Source organism: Bufo bufo, chromosome 9 (assembly GCF_905171765.1).
Source record: "Bufo bufo chromosome 9, aBufBuf1.1, whole genome shotgun sequence".
NCBI lineage: Eukaryota > Metazoa > Chordata > Amphibia > Anura > Bufonidae > Bufo > Bufo bufo.
The window spans coordinates 125124572-125146249 of NC_053397.1; the positions used below are offsets into that span (position 1 = coordinate 125124572).

At 43.0% G+C, this 21678-nt stretch overlaps 1 protein-coding gene across 2 annotated transcripts in view; it reads right to left on the reverse strand.

Annotated features, from left to right (window-relative positions):
• ATF6 (activating transcription factor 6) overlaps positions 1 to 21678 on the reverse strand; it is a 465865-nt gene that overhangs the window by 232593 nt on the left and 211594 nt on the right. For both annotated transcript variants that reach the window (XM_040407064.1, XM_040407063.1), the window contains exon 6: positions 527 to 724. In XM_040407064.1, the coding sequence (XP_040262998.1) occupies positions 527 to 724 (198 nt within the window). The remainder of the gene's footprint in view (positions 1 to 526; positions 725 to 21678) is intronic.

Here is a 21678-nt window from a genome sequence, read left to right on the forward strand (position 1 = left end):
CCCTGGAGGATAGTGGTCAGCCTCACATATAGATTCATATCCCAGGAGACACTTTAGATTTCTTTCTTCAGTTATTTTTTTCTCTATTTCATTTAACCAACAATAAAAAGCTAGTTTTACCATATTAAGAATCGAGGTTTTCTATACTTAGACAGCTAATACATATTACTAGTGTCTTTATAATGATATTATGCCTGTAAATAAACCAGCAATATGTATTAGCTTTCTAAGCAGCTTAGAAAACCTCTATTCTTAATATAGCAAGGCTATAGCCTTTTATCATGGATTACACGGACCCGCACCTATCAGACATTGTGGGCATATCTATGATTCTAAAAGCTAAGCAGAAGTGAACCCTTTATTAAAAATATTCAGCAGATTTGTCATAAAGACCCATTGAAAACATGATTTTAAGCCAAAAAAGAGTAAAATGTAATTATAAAAATTGCCCCTCAGAGGTGTACATAGCCTATAATAAAGTCAACATAATTGGCTATAGTACAGTATTTTGCTCTACCATGCTTACCGGCTTGTTTTGTCGGCTGAATTGTTATTAAAGGCTGTGGCTTTGGCAACATTGTGGTAAGGGCTGAAGTAAAAACAGGGTTAGGGGCAATTCCGGAGATGAATGGGATGTCCTGTAGAATTAGAAACCAGGATAATTTTCGGTTGTATGGAGGGCATAGCACACTGAGCAGTTTTCTAAGTTTAGTAGAAGAGATACCTACAATCCAGATATATAGAACTTAAATATACCCGTTCAAAATGGGTACAAAACAACAATATCTTTAATGAAATACATTCGCTGATTATAAAGTCCTGAGTGAAGACTCTATACAGGTACATCACTCAAAAGTACAATTAAAGGGATACCTGTCATATTATTGATATATTTTTGCTAAGTGTAGGGCAAGGATAGGTAACAATTTTGCAATAGACTTTATTTAGCCAAAACGTTAATTTTTGGTAGAAAACTGGGGCTGAAAATGGCCCTTAGCATCACTCTTCAAAAGAGCGTTGCTAAGGACCCATCCGTCCATTAGAAAAGATCCTGTAACATTCGCTGACCTGAATGTGAATGTAACGGAGCATTAGATTGCATAGAAAGAGGGAATATAAATGTAATTTTTAAACTCCTAAGACTCCTGTGCCCAGCCTTCTGTCTACCAGGAAGCACGAGTCAGAAGCACAGTGTCTGTACAGCCCCGTCTTTTCTAATGGATGGATGGCCATTAGCAATGCTCTTTTGAAGAGTGCTGCTAAGGGCCATTTCAGCCCCAGCTTTCTACCAAAAATAAACATTTGGCTAAATAAAGTCTATTGCAAAACTGTTACCTTCACTTGCCCTACACTTTAGCAAAAAAAATAAAAAATATATGACAGTTATCCTTTAACCATCAAAGATGTCTAAAATAGGTTTACGTCACAAGTAGAAATAGCTGTTTTTTCTGCATTCTACCCATAAAAATGTATAAACAATAATCAATAAATTATATATACTGCAAAATGGTGTTGAAATGGTGGTCAAAGGGGTTGACAGAGATCAAAAATTGGGACAAGGGCAACAGTATAAAATAACAAATGAAGTATTACTTACATCATAAATTCACACTGTTCAAGCACCAACTCCCTGCTTGTCTTTGCTGACTGGAATGCTGTGATGATGTCACGTCAACATGTGACTGCTGCAGCTAATCACTGACCTCAGCAGTAACTGGCAGCAGTGGCCATGTGACATCAATGATGCAGCCCAGTAAACAATGATTGTCGGCAGTACCGAAGGGGCAAGGGATTCAACAGTTTATTAATGAATTTTCCTTAGTAATGCTCTCTGTCTGCGATTTTTTAATATACAGTGCCTTGCAAAAGTATTCACCCCCCTTGACTTTTTTCGTGTTTTGGTGCCTCACAACTTGGAATGAACATGGATTGTTTGAGGATTTGCATCATTTAATTTACAGAACATGCCACAACTTTGAAGATGTATGTTTTTTTTATTTTATTGTGAAACAAACACAAATAGGACAAAATATCAAAAAAAGTCACTGGTGCATAGCTATTCACCCCCCCCCAAAAGTCAATACTTTGTAGAGCCACCTTTTGTGGCAATCACAGCTCCAAGTCGCTTTGGATAAGTCTCTATGAGCTTGCCACATCTTACCACTTGAAGGTTGAAGAAAAATAGGACCACTTTATGGCGCTGTAGGCATACAAATCAATCCGCACGATGGCTTGGAGGTTTTTAATTTTTATTTAAAGGGGTTATCCCACTTTGCGTTTTTTATACTTACCTGCTGCCACCGCGCGTTCACTTCCTGGATTCTGGCTGGGGGCGGGCTTCATCTTGATTGAAGTCTTCTCCCGGCCTGGCCGCGCGCTGGACTGAACGCGCACGCTGCCGCGCATGCGCAATGTGACTTATTTCTGGCCAGTATAGTACAGAGCCGGCGTGCGCGTTCGCAGCTCTGTACTATCTGGCCGGGAAGAAGTCACTGTCGCGCATGCGCGGCATCGTGCGCGTTCAGGACAGCGAGTGGCCCGGCCGGGAGAAAAGAAGAAGTCTTCTGGGGCAAGCGCGACCATCGGGATGTTGCGGAAGAGCGGTGGTCGTAACCAGGGGAGACCAAGTCACACAATAAGGTAAGTGGGGATGAATTTCTCCTAATCGGTGGGAATTTGTTAATAAAGTATATTTACAAAAATGATCACTGTCAAATCATTAACAGATTTAACAGTGATCATTATGATGGGATAACCCCTTTAATGATAATAAAGCTGTCTACGTGTTTCAATGGCGTACAGCTCTCTTCCTCAGGACAGTAAGCTTTACAGAGTGTTGATAAGAATATGTATTGTATTTAAAACAGTTTTGGCGCCCTGCAGGAGAAAAAGGGGGCGTGGCATTTTGTATATTTTTTTTTTATAAAAAAGCTTTACCAACAACGGACACTCGCTCCAGTAGGAGAAAGACACGCCTAGGTTTTAGACCTTGTACATAAAATTTATAGATAAACAAGTAATTAAATATATGCATACATACCATAGGTTTAGAAATAGCAGTAAAATTTAGGACAATAAGGAGTAAAAAAATGTATAATAAAAAAGATAAAATGACAACAAGAATAAATCCATATAAAGGTTTATCACCTGCTTAGTTAGGCAGGCGGAAACCTTACAGACGGGGGGGGGGGGGGTGGGGGGGGGGGGGGGGAGTGGTTTATGGAAAGCGTATTTTTGGTATGTTATCAGACTGATAAAATAGTAGAAATACATTAGTGAATGCCTATGTGTTAAAATTAGAACAAGTATGTATACCCTTGTACACTAACTAGCAGCACTTATGGTGCACAGTATGGGGGTGCTGCTACCAATCGCTGGCCTTGAAGGCTTATTGGTTGTTACACCCTATGCAGTGTTTCTAGAGAAGGGCATTGGGTTTGGGTCGAAGCATCGTAATGAATTATTTTTTATGGGAGTGTATCTGGGAACTGTGTAATGGTAGATAACCGATTTTCATAGATTGCCGCTGTTGGAGGGAATTATTAGGAAAGGAAGATAGTCACTTTGGTGGACTGGTACTGTTGAAGTTGTTATAGAATGTCTCGGTTATTTCGTCAAAGACCATGTGGAGTGAGCGTGTCTAGCTGGTATATTCCAATTAGACTTCTCTTTTCTGTAGGTTCTCAAACCTATTACATGGATTTTCAGGTATGAAGTCAATCAGAGTGATTATAAGCTTGTGTTTCTCTTTTTTCGGGGGTGTTTGCGCAATGCCTGGAGACACCGTGCTTTAAATATGGTTTCCGGATGTTGTATCTGTGTTGATATAACCCGGCAATGGAGAGTTTGTGTGGTGCAGCCTACATATTGTAAGTCGCAATCACATTCGATCAGATATAGGACATAGGATGAATGACATGTAAGATGGTATTTTATTAGGAATGTAAGTACTGTTGTGGTTGGAAGTAAAAGTTGTTTTGTTGTGTGTGATGGTGCTACAACACAGACAGTTCTTTGCCCCACATCTGTAGCTCCCTTTCTTGATGTCGAGTGTTAAGTGTGTTTTTATTTTAGGTTCCATGTGTTGTTTTGATCTACTTGGAGCCAGTATGTTTTTAATGGTTGGTGCTCTCCTATAAGCAATTTTGGGGATGCCTGGGAGGTATTTGGTCAGGTATGGGTCCTGTCGGAGAATATGCCAATGTTTTTCAAGGCTTTTCTGAATATATGGGTTGGATGTGTTCTACTGAGTGATGGACCGTACCTCTTCTGTTTTCTGGATGTTTGTAATGGTGACCAAGCATTCCTCTTGCGGCTATAGGCTGCCTCTTTTCATGGCATTTTTTAATGAGTAGTTTAGGATAGCCTTTCCTCCTTGAATCTATTTTCCAGGATTTAAGTTTGTAGTTTGTAGTCTTCATCCTTGGTGCAATTGCGTCTTATTCTCCTACATTGACGGTAAGGTATGTTTTTTAGCCACTTTCTATGGTGAAAACTGGTATAGTGGTATAACTGTTCGAGTACACTGCCTTGAAATATGTTTTTGTGGTTAGCTGCTTCTCTGCGACTGAAATGATGATGTCAAGGAACTCTATTTCAGTGTTACTGAATTTTGGGGCGAGAGAGATACCCCAATCAGTCCCATTTAATAGTTCACAGAACATATTTGCAGTTTCTTCACTCCCATCCCAGATCATAAACAGGTCATCAATGTATCTTCTGTAATATAATTGATTTGTCCTTGGAAGGTGGGGTGATTTATGATGAATTTTTCTTCAAATGGCCGCATAATATATATGCAAAGGCCGGCGCTACCAGAGTCCCCATAGCGGTCCCTCTATGATGGTAAGTGGTGTTGTTATATGTAAAGTAGTTATTTTATAGAAAGAGACGCAGACCATCAAGGAGGAATTTCGTTTGGGGTGGTTTTTAGGCTGTTGTCCCCTTTCCCTTGTTTTCTACACACTCTATCCCTAAATTGGTGTTGGATATTAGAATAGAGTGATGTGACATCCATCGTAAGAAGGGCGTATGTTCTCTTTCTAGTCAATTGTTTTTGATTCCCTAATCAGCTGTTCTAGAGTCATGCAGATAGCTGGGGAGTCTTTTGACATAAGGTTGTAAATACATGTCTAAAAATTGGGACAAGTTACTGTAGCACATTTTGTGTTGGATACTATAGGCCTAACGGGGGATTTTTTGTTATTTTTATGTATTTGGGTAAATGATAAAATATGGGGTACATGATATTCCGGGACTGTAAGAAATTTTTGTTCTTTTTTGTTGATAGCTGTTTATCGGTACGCATTTTTGACCAATTCATTAAGTTTTTTTGTAATTCACGGAAATGGGTCATCGGTGATGTGTTCATAGTAGGTCTTATCACTAAGAATACTTCTGGGTTTTCCCTTTCATAGTCCTCAGTTTTAAATGACCCCTCTTGTCTGCAGGGCGGATGATAATCTCTTTGTTATTTTTGAGAGTATTTAACGCTTTTCTTTCCCATTTTGTAAGGTTCCCTTTTTGTGAGTGACATTTGGGGTTCCTTAGTGATCTTTTCAGATCGGTGGATACAAGGTCAAAGAAGGTGGGGATATGGTGTCCTTGGCTCTGTACGGGGAAGAAATTTGATTTCGGGCGAACGTCTATATCAGTGGTGGCGATCCTATGGCACGGGTGCCAGAGGCAGCACTCAGAGCCCTCTCTATGGGCACCCGCACCCTGGAAAAAGTCTGTGCTGTACTAATATGCCTTAGACCTTTCCTGCCTTCCATCAGCACAGGGCGCACTATGTACGGCACAGGCAGCGCAGGGCGCACTATGAACAGCACAGGCAGCGCAGGGCGCACTATGAACAGCACAGGCAGCGCAGGGCGCACTATGAACAGCACAGGCAGCGCAGGGCGCAGTATGAACAGCACGGGCAGCGCAGGGCGCACAATGAACAGCACGGGCAGCGCAGGACGCACTATGAACAGCACGGGCAGCGCAGGGCGCACTATGAACAGCACAGGCAGCGCATTGAATGTAGGCAGCTATTATAGCTAAATGATAAAGTACATGAAAGATACACTATACTGGACTGTAGTAGTCAGGTGAAATGGACAAGTTGGCACTTTGCGATAAATAAGTGGGGTTTGGGTTGCAGTTTGGGCACTCGGCCTCTAAAAGGTTTGCCACCACTGGTCTATATGTTTGAATTCTCTATCATTTGTTGTTTGAGCTTCTTCATTATTTTGTAAGGTGTGAGTGTCCTTTTTCATGTGTTTTAATGGTTAGACTTTTTTGGTCACTACCTATCTGAATAGTTATTTTTTTTATTTGTCTCGAAATGTTGCTTTATTGTTAAATTGCGTCTGAATTTCTGGACATCTATGAATAGTTCAAGGGCATGGTCTTTATTCTCAGGACAGAAGGATAACCCTTTTTGGAGGAGGCTGGTCTCTTGGGCTGACAATATGTGTGAAGACAGGTTAAATATTTTCACTGTAGACATGCCCTTGGTGTTGGTAGTGGCATCTTTTCCATTTCTATTTTTACTTCTGTCCTTCTTCCTTTTTTGGTGTTGTCCCCCTCTCTTTCCCCGTGTTCTAATTTTTCATTTTATTTTTGTTGCTGGGAATAGTGGGTGATTGTACGTCCTTTTTCAGTGGTATTGTGAGGGTGGATATTCCCTCCTCTAAAAAAGGAATTGTGGTTGTCTCTGAAGGTCTTACCAGGTTTCAGAAAGGTACGAGGGCATTTGAGCCCAGATCTGTATTGTCAATGATAGTTATCTGGGTACTGTCTTCTGTAATGTGTTGGGGGTGCCTGGTGGTGGGTGAGAGGTGTATAGTAAAATTGTTAATGGTAGATAGATCAATGAGATCTGTTTGATCTCCGTTTTTATCATGTTTAGGTGTGGGACTGGTGAGATTGAGGATATTTTTTGATTGGGATTCTATGAGCCGAGAGTTCCTCTTTGATTTATGGTCCAAGTATTTTGAATCTTTCCAAGAACTCGTCAGTATCGGTTGAATCGGTGTTAAGTGAAGTGTTGGCGTTTTCTTGTTCAGTTGTAGGCTTACATACAGGCCTGTTTGTTTCATTGTTCTCATCTTGATCCTCTGTTGAAATTTGGATGGTGCTGTCTTTTGTGTGGCTTTCTGCCCTCAGTGTATGGATTCTGGTTGGTACCATCATCGCTATGGCATAGGGTATTGTTTTTCCCTCCTTGTGTATAGTTGGTGACGGCGTTTCGTGTCTTTTCTTAGTTAGCATTTTTTCCTCTCGGGTGCTTTGGTGTGTTCATGTTCTATTTAGTACTCCGTTTTGTATCCAGGTTTGTGTGGAGGATTATGTTTGGCTGATTTTCTATATTGTTGGTTGGTGAAAATCTTGTTTTCTGTGGCCCTGTGGTTTTGTCTTAATTTATAGCTAGTTGTATCACTCGTTATTTGGTGGTCGGGGTCCATAGTTCTGAAGCTTGACATATTAGTGGCTGTATCGTTGGTATTTTGGTTGAACGTATATGCCCTGTTCTCTTTCCATTCTATCCCTATTAATTTGTGTGATTTTTAGCAATGATATCTTGTTTCATTTTTCATATATCCTATTCATTATACTGTGATTGATTGTATGGAAATCTAGATGTGATTGTTATTGCTGAAGTTTGAAATGTTTGCTTCTATTTCTTTAGTCTATGAATCCACTAATGTCTCTCTTTTGTTGAGGACTATTCTAATAAGACCTGCTGCGCATTGGTCCAGATAATCCTTCCAATTGTATACGAAATCTGGATCATTGCAAAAGTTGGTTTGATTTTCTTTCTCTCCTTCTGCTTTAAGAACGTCACTTGCTGTTAGCGCTGCTGTTTGGACACACAGTCCTCCGGTGTCAGTGTTCAGGGACTGCTCCGGTTAATCATATACAGAAAAAAAAAAACAAGAAAAAAAAAAAACAGCGCCTCATGTGCAGTACGTCTGGACTAAAAATAATAGGAAATAGTGCGTATTGCGCTTACCGGATCATGTTGTGAGGAGTCACAACAGCTATAGAAGCCTTGCTGGTGTTTTCCCTCACCGGCTTAAGGGGATGCCTTGCTGCTGCCTGGTCCCGTCGCCACGAGCTTCAGGGGTAGTAGATTTGAAGGTTGAAGAAAAATAGGACCACTTTCCGGCGCTGTAGGCACGATGGTTTGGATGTTTTCTCTTTTTATTTAATGATAATAAAGCTGTCTACGCGTTTCAAGGGTGTACAGCCCTCTTCCTCAGGACAGTATGCTATACAGAGTGGCTCCAAGTAGACCATAACAACACATGGAACCTAAAATAAAAATCACATAAAAAAAGGGAGCTACAGATGTGGCGCAAAGAACTGTCTGTGTTGTAGCATCATCACACACAACAAAACAACTTTTACTTCCAACCACAAAGTACTACATTCCCAATAAAATACCATCTTACATGTCATTCATCCTACGTCATATACAGTTGCAAGAAAAAGTATGTGAACCCTTTGGAATGATATGGATTTCTGCACAAATTGGTCATAAAATGTGATCTGATCTTCATCTAAGTCACAACAATAGACGATCACAGTCTGCTTAAACTAATAAACACACAAAGAATTAAAAGTTACCATGTTTTTATTGAACACACCATATAAACAAACAGTCACAGTGCAGGTGGAAAAAGTATGTGAACATTTGCATTTAATAACCGGTTGAACCTCCTTTGGCAGCAATAACTTCAACCAAACGTTTCCTGTATTTGCGGATCAGACGTGCACAACAGTCAGGAGTAATTCCTGACCATTCCTCTTTACAGGACTGTTTCAGTTCAGCAATATTCTTGGGATGTCTGGTGTGAATCGCTTTCTTGAGGTCATGCCACAGCATCTCAATCGGGTTGAGGCCAGGACTCTGACTGGGCCACTCCAGAAGGCGTATTTTCTTTTGTTTAAGCCATTCTGTTGTTGATTTACTTCTATGCTTTAGGTCGTTGTCCTGTTGCAACACCCATCTTCCATTGAGCTTCAGCTGGTGGACAGATGGCCTTAAGTTCTCCTGCAAAATGTCTTGATAAACTTGGGAATTCATTTTTGGAATAGCTTCTGGATATCTGGTGGCATAGTCTAGGATCACCAGTATGTACTGATGTCCGCGAGCTGATTTCACTATAGGGCCTACCAGATCCATAGCTATTCGTTCGAATGGCACTTCCACAATGGGTAAGGGTACCAATGGGCTTCTAAAGTTAGGGGACGGAGCTGTATATTGGCACTCGGGACAAGATGCACAGTAATCTCGTACCTCTGCTACTAGCCCTGGCCAAAAGAAACGCATTAAAATTCGTTCTTTTGTCTTTTCCATCCCCAGATGTCCACCCAACAAATGACCATGTGCTAGATCCAAGACCATCTTCCTAAATGGCTTGGGAACAATCAGTTGTTCTACGATGTCTTCACCTTGCTTGTCTACCTGATACAGTAAGTTATTTTGCATCGCGATATGGGGATAAGCAAGCGTGACATCTGGGTAAACCAGAACACCATTTATTATTTTTACATTTTCCCGGGCCCGAACCAAAGTAGGGTCATTCAGCTGCGCTGTGGCAAAATTGTTGCATGAAACCTTTATATCCGCTAAGACATTTTCAACCCTCTCCTCTGGCTCCCCACTTACATCAGTGGTTTCAGTGTCCCCTGACATTACATCAAAAGGAAACACGGCCCCATCAGGAGATGACAGAAACTCATGAAGAAGCTCAGGTTCTGTGACTCCTGTTGCCCTTTCTCTAGAGATCGTAACCACTGTTGGCTCTTTAACCCTTTTTTCCCACAATTCCCAGAAAAAAGGAAAATCCCTGCCCAGTATTACGTCATACATGAGAGTGGGTATTATCGCTACCTGACAGGTTACCTGGTTGAGCACAGTTCCTATGGTAACACGTGCCGTATTCTACTCGCGGGTTTCCCCATGAATACAGGTGACCCCTACTGACTGGGTCTGTAAGCTATCAGAGTTTACCAAACTGGCTTTGACTAATGTGATCATACTGCCAGTATCCAGGAGAGCCTGCACCTCTCTCCCCTCTACTGAAACAGGACACAGATGTTTATCGACCTTTTCAGGGGTCCCAATAGAATAAACCCCTTGGGCAAACATCGATTTCGTATTTGGCATAGCACTCATATCACACTGCATGGGTTCTGAGTTTAACAGACAGTTAGCAGCAATGTATCCTGGTCCCTTACACCGGAAGCATTTGATAGGTTCTGGTCTCAGAAAGTCAGACTTGGACCTTTCGGAGCGTTCCGGCCAGAGTTCAGCTTTGGACCTTGTGTCCCTGTTAGGGGCCCCACCCCTCGCAGGAGTACCCCCCTGCCGGCTACTTTCCTGGGTTAGGCGGGGCTTTTGTAACAGGTCCTTTGCCGCAGCATATCTTTCCACCAGAGAGACCAACTCATCTGCGCTGTTAGGGTCACCGTGGGTAACCCACTTGCATATTTCAGGTGGAAGGGCTCTAAGATATCTGTCCACTACCACACGTTGGACAACCTCTGGAGCCGATAGAACATCTGGTTGTAACCACTTCTTCGTTAAGTGTACCAGGTCGTACATTTGGGAGCGAGCTGGTTTGTCTGCCTGAAAAACCCAATGGTGCACTCTTTGGGCCCGAACCGACAAAGTAACTCCCAGACGGGCCAAAATCTCCGCTTTCAGTAATCCTGAGCGTCGGCAGGATCCAAATCATAATAAGACTTCTGAGCCTCTCCACTCAGAAAGGGGGCTATCAACCCCGCCCACTGATCTAGTGGCCATCTTTCACGCGCAGCGATGCGCTCAAAAGGTCATCAAATAAGCCTCCACATCATCCGTGGCAGCCATCTTTTGTAGGTAGTTCCCAGCACATATGTCCTTCTTCCCCATGGGACCAATTTCAGTCGACCAAGGGGTCTGGTCTGCAAAGCGCTGCACCACCTCAGTCAAAGCAACACGATCTTTGTTTTGCATCTCGGTTAGAGTGGTAAGTTGCATTGCCATAGACCGTGCCAGATCCTCTGTCTGCCGATTAGCTTCTTGCTGCACTTTGTTTGCATGTTGCTGGGCTGCGGTGGCTTGCAGCAAAGCCTTTAACATATCCTCCATGTCAGGAGTCTCTCTCTGCAGCAATGTAGCAGGTTTTACCCAGGACATAAACCTGTTACCAAGTCCAGAAACAATTTGTATGCAGGCGTTACCCTTAGCAACCAGCTGTTCAAGGACCAGAAAAATTTCCAGCAGCAAGCCCCCTTTAACTCCACACAGGTTTTTTTTTTGTTTTTTTTTAAGTATTCAGCAGCACCTGTTCCACTGAGCAAACAGGCTTCTGGCCCTTTAAGTTCCCACACAGAACTGCAGCATTCAGCTTTTCTGAGGTGTCGTTGCACGCATCCTCCACCAGTTGTGACAGTCCGTTATTTAGCTCACCTTTCCAGATGTGAAAAGGTAGGGGGATTAGTCAGATTATTTCACAGAAGGAGACCTCAGGAGACAGAAGTGCATTTCAACTGGCTTCCTGCCAGCTTTATTTCACAGGTTGCATTAAAACACAAAAACATAAACGGAACACCTAGCCTTGTCCAGGCTCTAACTAAACAATAGGTCCCTCTCTAGGACGTGGATGAGCTATCCTCAGTCCACCCAAAATACGCACGCTGTCTGAACAGCAACCTGTGATACTTGCAGTTTGCAGGCTCTGGGCCTTCAGGGTCCCTCAGTGAGATGTGGATTCTCTCACTCCCAGGAAGTTCTGAGAAAGTGTGTTGACAGCCCAGTTATCTAGCAACTCCCCAGGTGCAGCTCATCAGGACCCAGGATTATTATTTTTTAACCCTTTCCTAAATAACTTTCTTCAGCATATGCTAAGAACCTGGGAGACACATATATACCCTTAATTACTTCACCCTGTGAGACACCACAGTATGCATATATTTATTTACTTGTTTATCTATATATTTTATGTACAAGTCTAAAACCTAGGCGTGTCTTTTTCCTTACTGGAGCGAGTGCCCTTGATAAAGCCTTTTTTTAAAATAAGGATAATAATAATAAAAATGAAAAATATGGCCTGCAGGCAGGGCCGGCGCCACCAGTAAGGCGACTTAGGCAGTCGTCTAGGGCGCAATGTAGCAGGGGGCGCCCGGCGCCCGTTGCGGTGAAAAAAAAAAAAAAAAGTTGCTTATACAAGTTCAGGCGGCCGGCGGCGCCCCTCATGCTGCGCCGCCTGAGCGGCTGAGGCTGAGCACCTGCCCTGTTGTTAATGTAGCGTGGCCGAGCTCTGTTCTGTCCGCGGTACAGGAGCTTTTGTTTCCCGTACCCGGCCGGACTGACAGGAAGTGCTCACTTATTGTGCACTTCCTGTCAGTCCGGCCGGGTACAGGAAACAAATGCTCCTGTACCGCAGACCGAACAGAGCTCGGCCACGCTACACTAGAGGTGACAAGGGGGGGTGGAAATAATGAGAGTGACAAGGGGGGGGTATAAATAATGAGAGTGACAAGGGGGGGGGGAGGGAAATAATGAGAGTGACCAGGGGGGAGGGGAGGTGGAAATAATGAGTGACAAGGGGGGGTGGTGGAAATAATGAGTGGCAAGGGGGGAGGGGGGGTGGAATAAGAGCGACAAGGGAGAGGGGGGGGGGGGAAATAATGAGAGTAACAAGGGAGAGGGGGGGGGTGGAAATAATGAGTGACAAGGGAGGGGGGAATAATGAGAGTGACAAGGGAGAGGGGGGGTGGAAATAATGAGAGTGACAAGGGAGAGGGGGGGGGGTGGAAATAATGAGAGTGACAAGGGAGGGGGGGGGGGGGAAATAATGAGAGTACAAGGGAGGGGGGGGGAATAATGAGAGTGACAAGGGAGAGGGGGGGTGGAAATAATGAGAGTGACAAGGGAGAGGGGGGGGTGGAATGAGAGTGACAAGGGAGGGGGGGTGGAAATAATGAGTAACAAGGGAGGGGGGGAATAATGAGAGTGACAAGGGAGAGGGGGGTGGAAATAATGAGTGACAAGGGAGGGGGGGAATAATGAGAGTGACAAGGGAGAGGGGGGGTGGAAATAATGGGTGTGACAAGGGAGAGGGGGGGTGGAATGAGAGTGACAAGGGAGAGGGGGGGTGGAAATAATGAGTGACAAGGGAGGGGGGGAATAATGAGAGTGACAGGGGAGAGGGGGGGTGGAAATAATGAGAGTGACAAGGGAGAGGGGGGATAATGAGAGTGACAAGGGAGAGGGGGGGTGGAAATAATGAGAGTGACAAGGGAGAGGGGGGGGGTGGAATGAGAGTGACAAGGGAGGGGGGGGTGGAAATAATGAGTGACAAGGGAGGGGGGGAATAATGAGAGTGACAAGGGAGAGGGGGTGGAAATAATGAGAGTGACAAGGGAGAGGGGGGGTGGAATGAGAGTGACAAGGGAGGGGGGGTGGAAATAATGAGTGACAAGGGAGGGGGGGAATAATGAGAGTGACAAGGGAGAGGGGGGGGGGATAATGAGAGTGACAAGGGAGGGGGGGGAGAGAGTGACAAGGGAGGGGGGGGGGGGAGAGAGTGACAAGGGAGTCCCCAGAGCCAGACCAAGAGCCAGACTGCAGCCAGAGACCAGATCATCTTATTGTCCTGGTGGTAAGTAGACAATGCAATATGTTTATTATGTAATTGTTTAGTTATTAATACTACATTGGAAACTAATTTACCTCACATTTAGGGTCCATTCACACATCCGTGTGTGTTTTGCGGATCCACAAAACACGGACAGCGGCAATGTGCGTTCCGCACTTTGCTGGCACTATTGCAGACAAGAAAAGGACATGTTCTATTTTTTTCAGGATCGGAATTGCGGATCCGTTCTGCAAAAAGAGACGGCTACAAGAAGTTGGATTAACCCTAAGGGAAACATAGCAGTTCTTTTCATTTTAAAGCTGAGAAAGGGGTGGAACATCTGATAAGGAGGGGGGGGCAATTTTGATCTTGCGTAGGGCGGCAAAAATCCTTGACACTGTAAAGCATACTGTCCTGAGGAAGAGGGCTGTACACCCTTGAAACGCTTAGACAGCTTTATTATCATTGAATAAAAAGAAAAAACATCCAATCCATTCTGCGGATCAATTTATATGCCTACAGCGCCGGAAAGTGGTCCTATTTTTCTTCAACCTTCAAATCTACTACCCCTGAAGCTTGTGGCAACAAGACATCCCCTTAACCCCCATCCCCTGAAAGAGGACCTTTCACCGATTATGACTATGTGAACTAAGTATACAGACATGGAGAGCGGCGCCCGGGGATCTCACTGCACTTACTTTTATCCCTGGGCGCCGCTCCGTTCTCCAGCTATGCCCTCTGGTATCTTCGGTCACAAAGTTATGGTAGGCGGAGTCTGCCCTTGTTCTGATGTAGCGCTGGCCAATCGCATTGCAGAGCTCACAGCCTGGGAGAAAATAACCTCCCAGGCTGTGAGCTCTGCGCTGCGATTGGCCAGCGCTACAGCAGAACAAGGGCAGACTCTGCCTACCATAACTTACTGAGCGAAGATACCGGAGGGCATAACGGGAGAACGGAGCGGCGCCCAGGGATAATAATAAGTGCAGTGAGATCCCCGGGCGCCGCTCTCCATGTGTGTATACTTAGTTCACATTGTCATAATCGGTGAAAGGTCCACTTTAAGCCGGTCAGGGAAAACACCAGCAAGGCTTCTATAGCTGTTATGACTCCTCACAACAGGATCTGGTAAGCGCAATATGCACCATTTCCTATTATTTTTAGTCCAGACGTACTGCACATGAGGCGCTTTTTTTCTTCTTTTTTTGTTTCTGCACATCTTACCACTGGGATTTTTGCCTATTCCTCCGCCCACTGCTCCTTCAAGTTGGATGGTTTGCGCTTGTGAACAGCAATCTTTAAGTCTGACCACAGATTTTCAATTGGATTGAGATCTGGGCTTTGACTAGGCCATTCTAACACATTTAAATGTTCCCCCTTAAACCACTCAAGTGTTGTTTAGCAGTGTGTTTGGGGTCATTGTCCTGCTGGAAGGTGAACCTCCATCCTAGCCTCAGATCACACACAGAGTGGTACAGGTTTTGCTCAAGAATATCCCTGTATTTAGCACCATCCATCTTTCCCTCAACTCTGACCAGTTTCCCGGTCGCAGCTGATGAAAAACATGGCGTTCTTTGGGTGATGTGATGTGTTGGGTTTGCGCCAGACATAGCGTTTTCTTTGATGGCCGAAAAGTTTCATTTTAGTCTCATCAGACCAGAGCACCTTCCTCTCCCACATGCCTTTTTGAAAACTCACAACGTGCCTTTTTGATTTTAGTTGAAAGTAATGGCTTTCTTCTGGCCACTCTGCAATAAAGCCCAACTTTATGGAGCGTATGCCTTATTGTCGTCCTATGTACAGATACTCCAGTCTCTGCTGTGGAACTCTGCAGCTCCTCCAGGGTTACCTTAGGTCTCTGTGCTGCCTCTCTGATTAATGCCCTCCTTGCCCGATCCTTGAGTTTTGGTGCGCGGCCGTCTCTTGGCAGGTTTGCTGTTGTGCCATGTTCTTTCCATTTGGTTATGATAGATTTGATGGTGCTACTGGGGATCATCAAAGATTTGGATATTTTTTTATAACCTAACCCTGACTTGTACTTCTCAACAACATTGTCCTTTACTTGTTTGGAGAGTTCCTTGGTCTTCATGGCAGTGTTTGGTTAGTGATGCCTCTTGCTTAGGTGTTTCAGCCTCTGGGGCATTTCAAAAAAGGTGTATATATGTAATGGCAGATCATGTGACACTTGGATTGCACACAGGTGGACATCATTTCACTAAGGCCTCTTGCACACAAACGTTTTTTTTCCGTTTACATTCAATCTTTTGCGTTCCATATACGGACCGTAAACAGAACCATTCATTTCAATGGATCTACAAAAAAAAGGAAAGAAACTCTGTATGCCTTTCGTTTCCGTTTTTCAGTTGAGTTCAAAGATAGAACATGTCCTATTATTGTCCGCATAAAGGACAAGGATAGTACTGTTCTATCAGGGGCCAGCTGTTCCATTCCGCAAAAAACGGAATGCACATGGACGTCATCCGTATTTTTTGCGGATCTGTTTTTTGCCGACCGCAAAATACTGAAAAATCTATACTTATGTAACTTCTGAAGGTAATTGGTTGCACCAGAGCTTTTTATGGGCTTCCTAACAAAGGGGGTGAATACATACGCACATGCCAATTTTCTGTTTTCTATTTCTAAACAATAGTTTTATTTAAATATTTTTCTCATTTCACATCATCAACTTCTGATCCATCACATAAAATGCAGATTAACAAAACATTGAACTTAAAGGCGCAATGGAGAAGAAAGAATATGTAGCGGCACTCACCAGTGTGTTGTTACAAACAGGTTTCTTTATTCCAAATAGAATGTAGCAGACGGCAGACAAATCTTATGCACGCATGTGAAGAGCGACGGCCGTTTCGCGCTAGCAAGCGCTTCCTCAGGCTCTGCGTCGGCGCATATCATGCGCGTCACCCTTTTAAATACCGGCAATCCCGGTTGTCATAGCGATTGACAACACAGCTGTGCCTTCATCAAAGGTTAGTACAAACATAAATACATGCCACACAAAAAGACAAAATAACAAACACCCGGCAATACAGCACTAAGATACATATCATGATTGCATGTGTATTATGTGACTACAGGAACGAACTCAAGTCGTTCCTGTCATTTAAACCAAGCTCGCCTAGGGCTTGAGTGCGCAGAATCCACCTCGCTTCCCTCTGCAGGAGGAGACGGTATCGATCTCCCCCCTGCAGAGGGGTAGGCACAGTCTCCAATCCCGTGAAGGAGATACAATCAGTGTTACCTCCATGTACACTTCTAATGTGTTCTATAAATCTCGGGCAACCTTTGCCTGTTTTTATTGAGTTGAAATGTTCCCTCACTCTTTCGAACATACACCTAATTGTTTTTCCAACATAGAATCGCCCGCAACTGCAGAGTAGTAAATACACTACATACGTGCTGTTGATTCTATGTTGGGTGCCAGCAAACTCAATGTATTTCTTTTGGGAGTTATGTGAACATAGAGAACATGTACCGCAACGGAAATTTCCCTTTAGAATATTATTCTTAAGCCAATTACTGCCTTTGGTGGTCTGGAATCTGCTCCTTACGACCCTGTCCTTAATCGTGTGGCTTCTTCTAAAAGATATAAGTGGCTTCTGTTCTGTAAGTTCATTCAAAGTTGCATCTCTCCTCAAAATGTCCCAGTTTTTAAGTATCACTGAACGAATTCGTTCTGCCATTGGGCTATATTTGTAAGAGAATGCAAATCTTGAATCCCCACTGGTAGCCCTGTGAAGGCACAGCTGTGTTGTCAATCGCTATGACAACCGGGATTGCCGCTATTTAAAAAGGTTGACGCGCATGATATGCGCCGACGCAGAGCCTGAGGAAGCGCTTGCTAGCGCGAAACGGCCGTCGCTCTTCACATGCGTGCATAAGATTTGTCTGCCCTCTGCTACATTCTATTTGGAATAAAGAAACCTGTTTGTAACAACACACTGGTGAGTGCCGCTACATATTCTTTCTTCTCCATTGCGATTTTGCCAATCTCCGCTAGTGTGTAGATCCTGAACAGCCCAAAACATTTTGCTTTGCTGTTTGATGTGGACTGTTTATGCAACTGTGCCGCCCCGGTCTCTATCATTGTTAGATTGAACTTAAAGGGGTTGTCTGAGTTATGAAAAAAAAAATAGAGCACTAAAAATCTGAGCAATATATAACTGAGCTAAGCAAGTTTTTTTGAAAAAAAAAAAAAAATATATATATTTCCTAATTTTCCCGGTTCTTTTCTGGCCCTTTGTTTTTATTGCATGTAAACAATCTCTGCCCCTCCCCCTGCACTGCTAAGGGAGTGAATACAAGAGCTGCCCTGAGTGACATGTCTGCCTGCTGGGAGACTCTGCAGCATGTTGTATGTGTAGAACTACAAGTCCCAGCTGTATAATGACACTGCTAAGGGAGTGAATACAAGAGCTGCCCTGAGTGACATGTCTGCCTGCTGGGAGACTCTGCAGCATGTTGTATGTGTAGAACTACAAGTCCCAGCTGTATAATGACACTGCTAAGGGAGTGAATACAAGAGCTGCCCTGAGTGACATGTCTGCCTGCTGGGAGACTCTGCAGCATGTTGTATGTGTAGGACTACAAGTCCCAGCTGTATAATGACACTGCTAATACACATAGGATCTTCCCCCTACCTTCTTGTGCAATGCTCTCTCTAGTATGTCAGCTCCAGTGCCCAGCATTGTCTTCTCACTGCCTGCAGAGCTGTGCAGCTGAAGGGGTTAAGAATCCTAGCAGAGAGTAGACGGCAGTGAAGGGGGGCGTGGCCAGCACAGTGACGTCTCGTTTACAGGCTTGTAAACGACCTTTATGAGAGCAGAGAGAGAAGCTGACATCACAGGTCGTGTGACCCTCAGTGAAATCTGAGGAACCAGCCACTGGAGATAAAGTGAGTTAATTGGAAAGCTGTTACATTTGCTTAGTTAGGAACATAGAAAGAACAAAAAAATAACTCGGATAACCCCTTTAAGGCTGTAATGTAACAAAACACGAAAAAATTCAAGGGGTGAATACTTTTGCAAGGCACTGTACTTAACGCTAATGCGATACACTTAAAAAGGACCTGTCACATATCCTGACATGTCTGTATTAGTAACTACTTTCATTCCTCATGTAATAACATTTCAGGAGCATCTATTCTTATAACTCTATGTTGTACAATTCCTTTATTATTCAGGCTAGATGTTTATGAATGAATTTCCAGCAGTTTGCAAGAACACACCCCCAGCTGGTAACACCCCTCTGTACCCTTACTGCAGACTGCTAGTAATTCTTTCATAAATTTCTATTAGAAATATTAAAGGAATGACACATCATAGTCATAAGAATAGAAACTTCAGAATTGTTATCACATGGGGATTGCAAGTGGTTATTAAAACAGGCATGTCAGGGGAGGCGACAGGTCTACTTTAACCCTTAGGATACCTGAGTTTTTTTCCTTTTTGCATTTGCATTTTTCTTCCCTATCTTCCTTGAGCCATAACTTTTATTTTTCAGTTCACATAACTGTATGAGGGCTTATTTTTTGTTGGACAAGTTGTACTTTCTAATGCCACCATTTAATATGGCATACAATGTATTGGGAATCAGGAAAAAAATTCAAATGGCATGGAATTGGAAAAAAAGAAATGCAATTCCTACACCGTTTTAGTGGTTTTGTTTCCACTGTGTTCTGCTTGCAGCAAAACTGACCTGTGCCCTTCATTCTATGGGTCAGTATGATAACAACAATTCAACATAATGTCTAAATATTGTAAAAATACATTTTAAGGCCTCCTGCACACGACCGTATGGCTTTTTCAGTGTTTTGCGGTCCGTTTTTCACGGATCCGTTGTTCCATTTTTTGTTTCCGTTTCTGTTCCGTTTTTCCGTATGGCATATACAGTATACAGTAATTACATAGATAAAATTGGGCTGGGCATAACATTTTCAATAGATGGGTCCGCAAAAAACGGAACCGATACGGAAGACATACGGATGCACTTCCGTATGTGTTCCGTTTTTTTGCGGACCCATTGACTTGAATGGAGCCACGGAACGTGATTTGCGGGCAATAATAGGACATGTTCTATCTTTAGGGAAAAAATAAATAGATGTTCTATCTTTAAACTGAAAAGAAAAACGGAAATACGGAAACGGAATGCATACGGAGTTTTTTTGGCGGAACCATTGAAATGAATTGTTCCGTATACAGACCGTATACGGAACGCAAAAAACGGCCAGTAAACGGGGGGAAAAAGAAAACGGCTGTGTGCAGGAGGCCTAACTTTGAGAAAATGTCTTTTTTTACATCACCATATTCTGACCCCCATAACTTTTTATATATATATATATATGTACTGAGCCGTGTGGGGACTTATTTTTTGCGGCACAATCTGTAGTTTGGAGTGTGTGTGACTTTTTGATCACATTTTATGAAATTTTTTAGGTAAGAGAAGCGATGGAAAAATTGGCCATTTTGCCTCTTTTTCTGTTACGCCATATTGTAAAATCATGACACCCATGATGTTTATATTTTTTGTTATTTATGTATTTTTTTTATGCTACGGAAAGAGGGGCGATTTAAACTTTTATATTTTTTTTAAATATATTTTTATTAACAATCATGGATTTTTTACATCCATTGTTCAGAATTGCTCATTTCTTATGTTGGCCTGCCACCTCCTGGCTAAAATAATAATTTCAGTTTAAATGCCCTGGGCCTCTTCAGCGAGACCCAGCGCATTAAAATCAATTATCGGCATCTTCATTGGCTGCAGAGTATGCCAGTAAGAAGCCCGGAAACGAGAGATTCAGGGTTTTTGACCCTTTAGATACCGTAATCACAGCATCTAAATGTTTTAATGACCGCAATTAGCATTATTGCCAGACGTGGTCATTAGCAGTGAAACAGTGAATACCCACCGGCCATGACTCCGCTGCACGTGCGAGCGGGCACCATGTTTGTCCATCGCTCCAGCATGTACAACGCTGGTAGCAACGGGGTTAAAAATAGTCAACCTACGTTGGGTGCCTGGCTGTTTAATTAGAGCCTAGCTCCTGTTTTAACAGCCGGCATCGGACAAAACTCTGATGCCACTTGTTAATCCTTTGAGGGCCACGGTCAAGTATGACTGTGATATGATAGGATACATGTACCTGTGCAGTACATACAAACATTATGAAAAAAATAAAATCTATGAAAAAACAAAATAAAGATTTTTTTTTTTATGTAAATACACAATAAAAACAAAAAGCTACATTTATCCACTTGATCGTTATAACCAGAAGAATCTAACTGCTGAATGCTATTTAATGTAAGACGTAACGTGGTAAATTACTATTTTTTTAATGACATTTCTTTTATATCGGTCCTACAAAAACAATTATATTTTATATATTATTATGATTGTGTATTTAATTTATACATCATAAACACCTTACCCCACCCCAAAAAGTAATTTCTCCTGAATAAAAACATACAGCCATATCAGTAAAAAAAGAAATAGTTGCTGAAATGAAAGAGGCAATGGGCTTGGACTACCCACTCAGCTGGCCACAACGGCCAGTAACCAGGAAGTAGAAAGCAGAGTAGACCAAAGCAGTACATCTCTTCTTTTTTATAAGGGTACTTTCACTCAATACCGGAAAAAAACTGATCAGTTTTATCCTAATGCATTCTGAATGAAGAGCATTCCGTTCAGTAAGCATCAGTTCAGTCCCTCTTACGTTTTTTGGCCGGAGAAAATACCGCAGCATGCTGCAGTTTTCTCTCCTGCCAAAAATCCTGAACACTTGCCGAATGCCGGATCCGGCATTAATTTCCATTGAAATGTATTAGTGCCGTATTAAAATTGCCGCATTGACGGATCCTTTCTTCCAATCCAGCATGGAAGGGGTGTCAGAGAAAACTGATCCATCTCCATTGACTTGGATTGTGGGTCATGACGGATTGCTCTCCGGTATGAGAACGGAACAGAATGCATTTTGGAGCATTCCATTCTGTTCAGTTACGTTTTATCCTCATTGACAATGAATGGGGACAAAACTGAAGCG